At 35.5% G+C, this 12,235-nt stretch overlaps 1 protein-coding gene across 1 annotated transcript in view; it reads right to left on the reverse strand.

The window, feature by feature from the left end:
- Positions 1-12,235, reverse strand: part of TERT (telomerase reverse transcriptase) — a 30,353-nt gene that overhangs the window by 12,991 nt on the left and 5,127 nt on the right. The window contains exons 3-9 of the mRNA XM_062611008.1: positions 11,188-11,383; positions 8,319-8,502; positions 6,736-6,918; positions 5,265-5,426; positions 4,778-4,873; positions 2,752-2,837; positions 358-471 (exon numbers count right to left, since the gene is read on the reverse strand). Coding sequence (XP_062466992.1) covers positions 358-471; positions 2,752-2,837; positions 4,778-4,873; positions 5,265-5,426; positions 6,736-6,918; positions 8,319-8,502; positions 11,188-11,383 — 1,021 coding nt within the window. The remainder of the gene's footprint in view (positions 1-357; positions 472-2,751; positions 2,838-4,777; positions 4,874-5,264; positions 5,427-6,735; positions 6,919-8,318; positions 8,503-11,187; positions 11,384-12,235) is intronic.

Raw genomic sequence — 12,235 nt, forward strand, 5'->3', positions numbered from 1 at the left:
GCATTGCCATCACAGTGATGGCAAAATTGTGGAAGAACCATAAACTTCTTACAGAAGAGCTTTTCAGACTCTACAGCATGCCTAAATATTGTGCCCTGTTTAAGAACAAGTCTCATACCCACAGATCTAGGAAAGCTTCTTTTCAGCACTTTTCTTCCCAATCTTATGTCAAACAAGCAAATTCCCTCACAGAGCCACCACAGAAGCTTCAGAGATGATTCTGTGTACTACACTCTGACTGGACAGTTGGAAATCCTTGAAATTCAAAATTAAACTTCACAGAAAATGGCTAACACGTATCTTATATATTATGCATTACTATAACAGAGCACCCAGTAAAGAACAAAGCATTCCTACCCATCCTGCTGTATCCCACTAAGCAATTTGTTTTCCATGTCTCCATAGCATAAGCTGCAAAGTAAGGTTGACAAAATGGAGCCCTGTGGAATTCCACAGCACTGTATGTAGTACCTAGTACAGAAGAAAGATAAAATCAAAACACACAATATTGCAATAAACAATTCTATTAAACTTTCACTTGTTTTTTCAAGTACAACATATATGTTTCAATAAGACACAGACTACATGCTTGCTAGTTAGCCTTAAATTTGTCCTTAACTTACATACAGCTCGGAAGTTTCACATTAAACAGTGTAAAAAAACTCATTAATACGTATATTCCTTTCTTTTTAACAGTAAGCAACTGTTATTCAATGAAAGAAATTGCATAAATTGTCTCAAACCACAATGCCTCCTTCAACTGCATAGCCACACTTCATTTAAGCTTTGTAATTCTTTACGTTGCATCTTACACTGTTTCTTGTACAAGACAGTTTGTTTCGAAGCTAAGTGCACTGGAGAAATATTCCAAACTATTATTTATTTATTTATTGAGGTGTTCTTTGTATATACTTGCACAGCATGACCTGACTGGGAAATAGCTTCTTGGGTTTATGGTTTTGTATTTTTTGTTTGTTTTGTTTTTGGTTGGTTGGTTTTTTTTTTTTTCCCCAAATAAGTATTACTTTAATTTTAGGAAAATTTCTGACAGCTTAGCCCAGTATAGCACATGATCTGTTTTTATGCATCTCACCTACACTTTAAATCACATTTATTTCCTCATTTAACAGCTCAGGCATGAAGCTATCTTACTTTTAATTAGGAAAAAAAAACACTACATCCTGTGAAATGCTATCCCTTATTATTTGTAATTATACTCTGCCTCCCCCCGGCCTACTTGAAAAATTCACTTAAGTTATCAGTTGTCATTTTGCAGAAGCATAATCCTTGATTTGTTTCTCCTGGCTTCAAAGAATTCACATAGACATAGCAAGGGGGAGGCTTCATTACTTCCCTTATCTTGTTACTTATATAAAACCAGTAAGACCACGCATCGTAATAGTAATGTAATGCATGACATCTAGGTAAGCTACTAAAGACAGAACTCCCCATTAACTTGTGGATTTTTCTATGCTGGCAGCAACAGAATGAACATGCCACACAAAACGCAAGGGAATTATTTTCACAACACCCCTTTGAAACAGTGAGCTATTAGATTATATTATAATGTAATGACTTTTGATAAATGTATTAAAAAGTATTAAAGTATTCCTTCTAGCACATTTTTCAAAACATCAAGTAAATATTAACTGTGATGCCTTTTGAAGAATCATCAGTTAAAGAGTGTATTCATTTACTAAACTTACTGCAGCTTGGGTTGTTTTTTTGTTTTTTTGTTTTTTTTTTTTTTAATTTGAAAATAAGAATAAGCTATTAAAAAAGGACAAATCCCTTCCAGGACAAACAGTATTTTTTCAGCCAAGCTGAGAGACTAAGCAGGTGTGGAGTTGGCTTTGTCAAGATGTGCTTTCTTTAAAACCATTAAACTTTCATTAAACATACTGATGTTAGTCAGTCCTTATTAATGGCCACACGAGCAGTCTCATGATTCTGCCACCTATAAAGGCTCTTTGATTTGCCTCCTTGAAAGCTTTTCACCCCCTCACACAACCCTGTGAGATTAAGTATTCTAAACTAAAGGTATTTTTTCAAGAGCAAGCAGCTATTCATTCTAATCTACCTCACTCTGCATTCACAAATAAAGATCATGTAAATACTCGTTTTCTATGTGTGATACACTTTTGCCACCTAGAGGCAAAACCAGATGAGAAATACCAAATTAGTATCTCTAGGAACACAAGAAATCTGCATTACTACCCTCTATACTATCCGATTCCTAATTTTAGAGTTGCAAGTAATTTTAATTAATATTCTTACTGCCTTATTTTCATTTTAAATTGCCAAATAGCAAGTCCACACAGAGAAGGTTTAATTTTGCACTACGAGAAAATGACTAACAAGACTTTTGCATGATTGCTTAGATGTTACCTTGCTTTTGTTTATCACTATGGATCCCAACATTTTAAAAGTATTTCTCTTTTGACCTACATCAGCAGTTTTAAATAAAGAAGGTTACATATCTCTAGAATAATGCATTCTTTGTATAGTTAACATCATCCAAGTGGGAAAGAGAAACTTTATTCAATATAAATTTTATTCCACACTCTTCGTGTTTTTATGGAATTTAAACTGATATAACAGATTTCAAATGCATGCAAAGTAAAATTTTTAAAAGACAGCTATCGAAAATCCCCTGAGCCAATTCAAAGTATCCTGTTTAACAGGAAAAAAAAAAAAATTAATGAAAAAACCCAAACACACTAAAGAAAGAAAAACTATTTTCTTTTTTACCTGTTCCCGATCTCCAGGATGTTGTTATGTATCATTTGAAGAAAAAAAGTAAATAGGCTGGAACTTGTCTCATCTAAACTTAAGCTCTAGAAACGCAACAAAACAAAAGGTTTGTACTTTAGAAAGGTACTGAAAATGAAAACACAATATACACTTAGAAACCTTTATGGACGTTTAGACTGTAGGAGTTTAAATACCTAAGGTAAGAAGAAAACCCACCAGAAACCAAAATCTGAATTAAACACTAAAAAGCTGCTCTCATCCAACAAGTGAATGGTGCAGTTACTTTTCTGTTTTGCTTTAGGAGAAAAGAAGTTTTGATTAGTGTTACAAGGGAAAACAATTAAGTCTAATGTCTAAACAACTTTAAGCGCTGGCATATGATAACGGATTATTACAATGTATGAGACCCCACTCTTTTGGCCACTTTCTATCCTGTAGGCCAATGTCTGTAACTGTCATGTTCTTAAGGATTCCCCAAGGACAAATACACTCACTTGCCAGCTCTATTGCAAAACATTCTGTACCATGTAGTACCACCGATTCCATGCATTACTGCCCACCCAATATTTATGACGCTTATTTTATTAAAAATTGTGTAATAAAAATTTCATTTAGAGCAGTTTAAATCCCTTTAACAAAAAGAACTAAAGTAAAACTACTTCTTCTGCATAGATTAGACGTGAGACAAATACATTCAGCTTTTGACAGACCCACATGAAATCATGGTTATTTGCATTGAAAAGCTGATGTGATACACCCATGGTACAGACACCCAAGCCAGCAGGACACTGTCCTCAGAACACTTTAAAGTAATGACATACAGACACACAACTTGTTTCCAAATGCAAAATACTCTGAAATAGAATGCTGCTGTTCATGTAATATGTAGCACAGTTACCTAGATCAGATGTCCAGTGGAAAAAAGAACAAAATAAAACCTACACACACATCACAAGAGATCCAACTAATTTTTATTTTCATTCATGCACTCATTAGGCTCTCTGCACTTTGTAGGATCATAGAATCATGCACCACCCATACTGTATATTCTATTCCTACATCCACAGATATATATATATATATTAAAAAAAAAATCATTCTACCTGTATAAGCATAAATTACCTCAAATCAAAATTTTCCATTGGGAAGTTTGTGGGGGAAAAAAAAAATAAAATAAATAGAGGAAGTAGGCTGTTAGAAAATACCCGCCTGGGCTTCTGATGGTCAGGAATATGGTAGGTTGCTACCATGGAACACCATGATACCAAGCAATAAAATGTATCAGGGAACTGACTGAGCTCCTCTCCTACTTCTATGACTTTCTCTGTCATGCTCCTTGCACAGAAGGAAATCTTGAGAACAACCATTTGGAATTAGTACAGCTCCCTGCAACACAAGAATCAAAACGGCAGAAGGATGCGTGCTTCCTGTAACAAAGTGTCCTCTGAAGAAGAGTTCATTTTTCTCAACCTTGACAGGTAATCATTGAAGTTGTTCATTTTTTTGTTTTTGTTTTGTTTTGTTTTTGTTTTGTTTAAGTCATTTTTCTATTCTGTGCAGTTTGCTACTCAAGATACCACATCTATTTCCTCAGCTACTTAGCTTAGAATGCATTTTGCTCATTCTTACTTCTGCTTGTTTTAGAGATAGCAAGTGTTGAAGCCCTTCTTTATTAGACAGCTAATTTTTCACTTGAGAACTGTTGAAACAAACAATGGAATTAGGAAAGGAAAAAAAAATACTGGTTAAAATGAAAGTTTGAGGCAACAATGAAAAAATCTGGGAAAAGTCTAGAAGGGCATTTTGCCAGATTTCTTGCCTGCTGCTCCTTCCACTGAACACCGAGAACCTGTTATAAACATCAACGAAGAGATTACAAAAATCTTTTTATGGAAGGTGCTGGGTTACTAGAAAACAGGTGGTGTCACCACCTAATATATACATTCAATTAAAACACACAATCTTCCTCCAATTCTTCTGTAGCTTTCTTATTTCAATTGAAAATAAGCCTCCCAATATTTACCTGTTCAACTACTATTGCATTTTGCAATGAGGTAGCCTCCTGAAGGTAGGACACAAAGCTCTCCATGTCTGACTTAAAATCCTGCCAAGTAGAAACCTGTATATTGAGTGTAAAGAAAAAAAAATTACAAAAGCAATAGAAAATTCAGTAGCAGACTCTTTTATTCAGTGAAGGTCAAAGGGCCAGCCTTATTCCATTATTTTAATCCAACAGTTCTGCTATTGTTAAAATGTCTCCTGACATATCTCTATTTCTGCAATACATTTACGTTTATACTTACTAACATGGAGTAAAAAATGCAAAAATTACAGGGTAAAAAGAAGCTTTGCTACCTCTGAAAAATATCCAACACTATTAACAAATGGTTTATGAAGTAACTGCCCAATGCATATTGTGACACACACAAAAAAAAAGTTATAAATAAAAATACTGCTTGGACCGAAACCTATTCACAGCAGTAAATAAAAGAAAAATTGGCATATCATACACTTCTCCTATAGGACTTTCTGGCTTTTCCACTTGGAGTAATCATAACCACAGCATAGCGTCGTATGAAGTAGGGAGTTTTTTTCTGAGGTTTTAAGATCCGTGAAACCACTTCTACAAGTTTATCGTGAGGAATAGTATCATATGCCCTGGACACATCAGCCTGAAACAGAAAAAATATCTTCCATTATGTATTCATCAATATCACTGTAAACACTACATTAGTAAGACGAGTATTGTAATATGTAAAAAAGACTGAAGGATAAATCACATAGGAGTGTAACTATTGCATCATTCAGTCCAAATATATGACAAAACAGAAACTCATTGTTTATCTGCAAAACCTTTCCTCACTGATCGACAAATATGGCCTTACAAGAGATAACCACCCGTTTTAGCACAATCCTTAAATCTAACGCTGAACCTTCAATCATTTAACTGAAGTTTATTGGTGACACTTTTGTATGTTTAAATATTTTGTATATTTAAATTTTTAATTATTTAAATATTTAAATATTTGTATGTTTAAATATTAAGAAATCTTCCACTCCATATGATCACGGAGGTGACATCTTAGGCTTTTGGAAAGCTGCAAACCCAGATGTTTTATCTTTCCTAAAACTCATACTGCAATCTTACCTCTGCTTTTACTTGTCACAGCCAAAATTCAAAACCACCTGAAGAAACCAATTTTAGCAGAACTAGGTCAATGATGTGATTTTTTTGGCTTGAAGGATAACAAGACAATCACTGAAAGTAATGTCAGGACAGGATGACAACTGACATATGAAAGCACAGGAGAGAAGCCCCATTATAGTGTATATAAATTTCTGTAATTTATACACATCTGTATAACCTGCCCCAATTCAAAGCTATGAATTGAGCTCAAACACAAAAGATTGCCTGCTAGACATAACAGAAAAAATAAGGTGTTAAGAAAAAACTCCTTCATATAGTGGGATAAGACAAGCACTCATTTTTTCAAGAGAAGAAACTTGTTGGAGAGACACTTGTTGGCAGTTCAAGTATTCATTTTCAACAGAAACTAATGAGAGTGAGATAGAAGAGACCTATTTAAAAAAAAAAATGATTAATTTATCCAAATATGCATAGCAAGTTTTTCCTGGTTTTCCTTTGGGAAGATGAACCGAAAAGCATAACTCGTTTTGTATCTTTGTCCTGTTTTCATACTAAAGTAAAAGTAACTGCAAAAATCCAGTGCATGTGCTACACAACAAACATAGATAGAAAAATACAGTAAAGGAAATGCTACTGCAGGGACACACCCTGTCCAAAAAAAACAACCAAACCCCATCTTGAAAAAGCCAAACCACAGCCTGTGTTAGGTATGCACAAAAGTTTATTTTGAAAAAGAAATAATTATGCAGTCAGATCACAGCTATTACAGCTACAGAAGTATTTACACAAGTTGACTTTGAAAAATTAGTTTGAATGTGTAATTAAAGGCATACCTTTACAAAGTAGAAATGAGGAATTTTATCATATGATTCAAGAACTTCTGTAACAAAATTCTTCCATGCCCTGTAGATATCATCTTTCCCAAACACTGAGGAGCCAATAAAACTGCTGGTTTTAGTCCGTTCATAATTTAACACACTAAATAGATTTTTCAGTTCAGTGTTGTATTGCTGCACCTACAGAGATCAAAGAGAATCACCTTAAAGTATGCTGAAACATGTTAAATTCTGTCCAATGCACAGACTTCACACTTAGATGAAAAATGAGATTAAATTTATGTATTTACTATATTACTTTGTTCAACTGCTGTTTTCAGAAAGCCTGAATTTAGCTGCAGCAAAAACCTGCAAATGACAACAGAGCCTCTGTACCCAACTCTTGGAAATCAAAGTGTAATAGTTAAGGAGATAAATAGATGGACTTATTAGTTTTGACAGTCAAGATCTGCCTAATAGCTGAAAACCTCAGTGCCCTCAGCTATTTGTCAGCACTCTCCAACAGGAGTCTATTGCTCCCACTTTTCAGCAGATACAGATACTCCCTCTCAACTCCAGAGCAGGTTACCTCAAATCACTTGACCAGCTACCATGGTTGACTTTGAACCTACATCTTCTTCAGTATAGTCATATCATCCTTTGCCAGATCTGCTACAGGATCCGGCACCTTTAAAGCACTGCAGCTATTTCTGAATTAACTGTGTGTATATTTTCAAATCTGAGAGTCTGACTGCCACAAAAAGGCTATGAAGAAGTAACACTTCAGATCTGGTTTGGGAATCACACGCCAAGCACTAAGCACTAAGAAGCCACTGACCTATCATCCATTTGGGGAACATCAATCATGTGCACCAGATGCGACCCAGCCTTAAGGAAAAACAATTAATGCAGTCATGCAAGACAGTGAAATCAGGCTCCCACTATGTCTTGTAGTTAACTGGCCTGTTAAACAGATTAGTCTGTGCACTGTGTATTCTGCCTCTGTTCCCACACTGCAGTAATTCCCAGCTTCTTTTGTATCTCCCTAACGCGGTTCATCCAGCTTCCTTGCTATTTCTGGACCTTCTGCAATACACCCAATTCACCGTTTGGCCCTCTGGGCTGACCTGGCATCAAAGCCAACTAGTCAACACACACCATCAGTATTCAGGTAAATCCCAACAAGACAGACTTGTCTAATCCTCACGCGCTGGTGTGCCAAACAAATACGACATGTTAGTTCAGAATACTGACGGAGATTTATGTCCTTCTACTCTCATAGGTGAGTGACGCCTACTACAACCAATTAGTAAACCTGAAGGAATAGAAAGAGAAGAGGAAAAAAAAAACCCTAATAGGCCATACCATTCCACTAGATTCACTTCTTTAAGACAGGCTTGCAAACAGAAGTACACGATTTTGGAACTGAAGGCTAATGATAATTAAGCACTGGGAAGGGAGAAGTCAACAAGTAAGCCCATTCAGTCATTCCAATTTGAATGTTCCAGTTCAACATGTTAAAACTAGTTTTATACAACAAAAAGCTCACTCGCTTTATTAGTTGCCTGCATCAAACGCATATAAAACAATAAAATAAAAACCTTCTTTTCTCTGCTTTCCTTGCTGAACGCTCGTGCATTAACAACGCTGCTCACATTTACTATGGGTCTTAACCCATTTGGTCTGGGAATGAACCGGAGCCTTGATGTCACATATTTTTTTTGACGGATAGCTTCAATATCCTCTGAAGATAAAGCACGTAGACGTACTCTGGCAAAATGGTTTCTAAAATACAAATACACATTAAGTGTAAACAACAGGAAACACAGAAAGTCAAAACATTTAATCCTGTTATAATAAATGAAGCCAAATATTTTTCTAAGAAGATAATTACAAATACTAACCTCTGCAGAAAGTGACATGGAAATCTGAATTTCAGAACAATTTCATGGTACCTTAATGAAAATGTAATACAAAAAGGAAAAGAGTACTCATTTCTGCTTGATGCAAATTAAGATAATTAAAACCAAATCTTAATTAACACAAATGAAAATTTTAGCACAGATTAGCTGAATACATCTGAAAATTATGACATATTTTATACATAACAACAGGAAGTTGGAGGGATATTAACTTGAGGGATATTAACAAAGTTGAGCAGAACCTTCTGAAAACTGTGTTAAGAAAGATCCACGGAAGGAACTACACGAGATAATGAGCTGTTCCACTCACAGCATCTAGGGGACCTACTACTTATTAAAAGTGAATACCAGGATACATATACAAAAAGGGGTATTTAAATATCCAGTAACATGATTGAAAAGAATTGATCTGATAAGCAGGTGTCAGCTAATAATGAAGAATGGAAGGCTCCCAAGTCATGGTTCTGAGGTCTGTAAGTTCACCTTACTGGGAAATGTGCTTCCACCTGAGACATTCCCCCAGAATTTACAGTTCAGTGTAGCTTAATCAATAGTTTTCTAAGCAATGAATCAGGAAAAGGAGGTGGAGAAAAAGCCCTTGCTTTTAAGTTAACACATATTGTTAAAATGACCTAGCTGCAACATAAAAGACCTGGATCAATCTCCTGCTACTTGTATTGCTCAGAAAGAAAATGTGCCATTCCAAAAAGCCCTACAGGTTATGATACTCCCCTGGGAAGTGAGACAACTCAATCCCCACAGAAGAAGTGGGACAATGCCTGAAAACACTGGCTGGGTAAAAGAGGATGGTGCATGGAAAGCCTCAAAATGGCTGAGGCAGCCCTAAACAGCTGTATATCCAACACCCAATTTCTCTCCTGTGTGAAGTAGGCAGCTTGCTACCTGTACGGGTGTAGTATAATGGATTAGCAGGAGACCTCATGTTATACTGCACACTTGAAAAAGCAGTGCTAAAATCCCTGGAGCTGTGAGTGAAGCTTAAGCACAGCTGCTGGGATTAGACTAGAAGTCCATGCAGCTATGTACCCTCTAGCCAACAGCAAACACCCTGACCTCACAGGATATCCTCAGCAGGCACACAGCACAGGACTTCTTTGGGATACTTCCCCACCTTCCAGTAATGTGCAGTTCACAGATTTCCCAAGTCAAAAGGGAGGTGGAACTTCCTATACAGTAGGGAAGTATGTGGGGAGGAAATCAAAAGAAACAAGATCAACCTAGCTTAGGGTTTTTTGAGTTCAGAGCACCTTGTCTTTACACACCGGGTTTTTCTGGGAAACTGGGAATAGGGACAAAAGGGCTAAACCCAAAAATATTTTTCTTTTAATCAGATGCTCCACTACAAAACAGCGTATCTAATACGTAAAAATTAGTACTTGATGATACTTTATGCCAAAGGCAGCCTTGAAGGTACATTAAAATGACATAAAGCACTAATTGCAACACTAAGGCTGTTAGTTTGAAGACCAGACAAACATAGTATGTGGGACTGAAAATTATATTCTACTACTACTATTTAAATTGCATATTCTGTGCTACAAATGCAAATGAGGTCAAGACCCCATTCAGTGCAAACACATATGCAGAAAAGCTGCACTGCAGATATCTAAGTTGAAATCAGAGAGTGGTGGGGCAGGAGGGGAAAAAAAACAAAATCACACACATAACATTGCAGACCAGGAGACCACTGTGAAAGCAAAAGGTTCTCCATATAAAAGAGCCATTAAAACACAAGATATGAGGTACGCTCATTTTGCACAGTTCCAAAGCGCTCTCAGATACCAACAGTTTCTAATGAAAACCCAGAAGATGTGAATTACGGAGATGTGTGCATAATCCTGTTCATTAAAACTGCCTTCAGATCTTTCATATTTTCTGACTTAATTGCTTTGAATTTGATCTTAAATAATGACCTAACTTAAATACATGCATGCATTTTTAAGACCAAAAAAGCAGCATGGAATTCCACAGCTGCACTACAAAAGATAAATATTCAATAAAATAAAATATAAACAGAAGATAAATATTCAATAAAATAAAATATTCACTTCAATAAAATCCTCAAAACACAAGACTACTGCCTGTATTCCTAAGCAGAGTATTACAGCATTTCAGCAGAGGTTTGGTTATGTTTAATTAAAACAATTGAAGCAAGTTGAGTATTTTTAAAATTAACTATCCCAAGGTTACTCTGGGATTTTTGCTGTGCTTTACTCACTGTTAAAAGGTGTAAAAAAAAAAAAAAAAAAAAACACACAACTTATCAAACCAAAAACCTCATCGTAATGGATTTTACTATTACAAAGGTTTCTCTCCTCCTACCACAGAATTCTAAATTTGAATCAGTTTTCTCACACAAAATATTTCTGAATTTACAAGCTGTGCACATTACGATCACAGACTGAATTTTCTTTTAGGAAATTAAGCAAATAAAAGGAGGAAAAATGGGCAATAAATGAAAGCAGAATTGTAAAAACATGAGATTTCCACATATTCTATTAATGTTTGATTCATTTTCTAGTGTTACCTAATTCCAATGCTCTGTAACTTGCCCCAGACAAATTTTCGGTAGTAGAAAAGCAAGTTCTTCTGGAACGTGGTCTCAGTGACATAGAAAAATGATCTGAGCAACTCAATAACATAGGTATCCATCAGCCAGTACAGGAATTTAGCCAGAAGTTCTTCACGGAAACAATGTTCATCAGCAGGAACAAAGTGATCACCTTCAATAAACAATTCAAAGGTAAATATCAGCTATTTGTATTAGTAAAGAAACAGAATACACAAACAAAAAAAAAAAAACAAAAAACCACACATAACACTTTCTTAGCTTGACATTAATGGAAAGGAAAAAAGCAAATATAAAAAATGGCACAAATACCACTCCAAATTTTCACTGGCATTAAATAATGTGACTCACCCAAGCTTAAAGTACAAACATCACAATTAATGTGCAGTGACAAACTGACAGGATACAAATACATGCCATAAGTAGCACAAAGACTTACTTTCTTCCCCCAGTGTTGATTGTGCAAGGCACTATGGCAAGATTATTGTGAAGGGAAAGGTAAAATGGGAGTCAGCCTACTACAATAAAAAACGTTTTTTAGAAAAGGCAAAAGAATGAAAATACTTAGGTTTAAATATAACAGAATTAAACTGGGCTGACTTGGGGATGAGAATGACATTCAGATTTCCCAATAACATGAAAATAAAGTTTAGGGTTAGGCTTTATTTCAGACATCCTTTACAAAACTTACTGCTGTGGTCAAAAAAGAAAAAAAGAAAAACAAAAAATCACCCTAAGTCCATCAGCACTTATGACATTTAGATAGCACAAAAATTATGAACCCAGAACATTCCCAGCTGCTGTCAGATTTAAGACCATAGATCTGTGGTGAATAGAGAATAAAACCCTGTGCTACAATACTGATTTTTTGCCACCTTCAATAATACTTTTCCTAATTAAATTTAAGAGTAAAATTTAGCAAAATGCAACATGGCAACAGAAAGAAATGATACAGAAATATTATCTTAGCTGCAAAGCACAAATAATGATTATGGCACAAATGTGT

This window comes from Pezoporus occidentalis, unplaced genomic scaffold (genome assembly GCF_034315485.1).
Source record: "Pezoporus occidentalis ecotype Australia unplaced genomic scaffold, CSIRO_AGI_Poc_V1 ctg15, whole genome shotgun sequence".
In the NCBI taxonomy this organism is placed as follows: domain Eukaryota; kingdom Metazoa; phylum Chordata; class Aves; order Psittaciformes; family Psittacidae; genus Pezoporus; species Pezoporus occidentalis.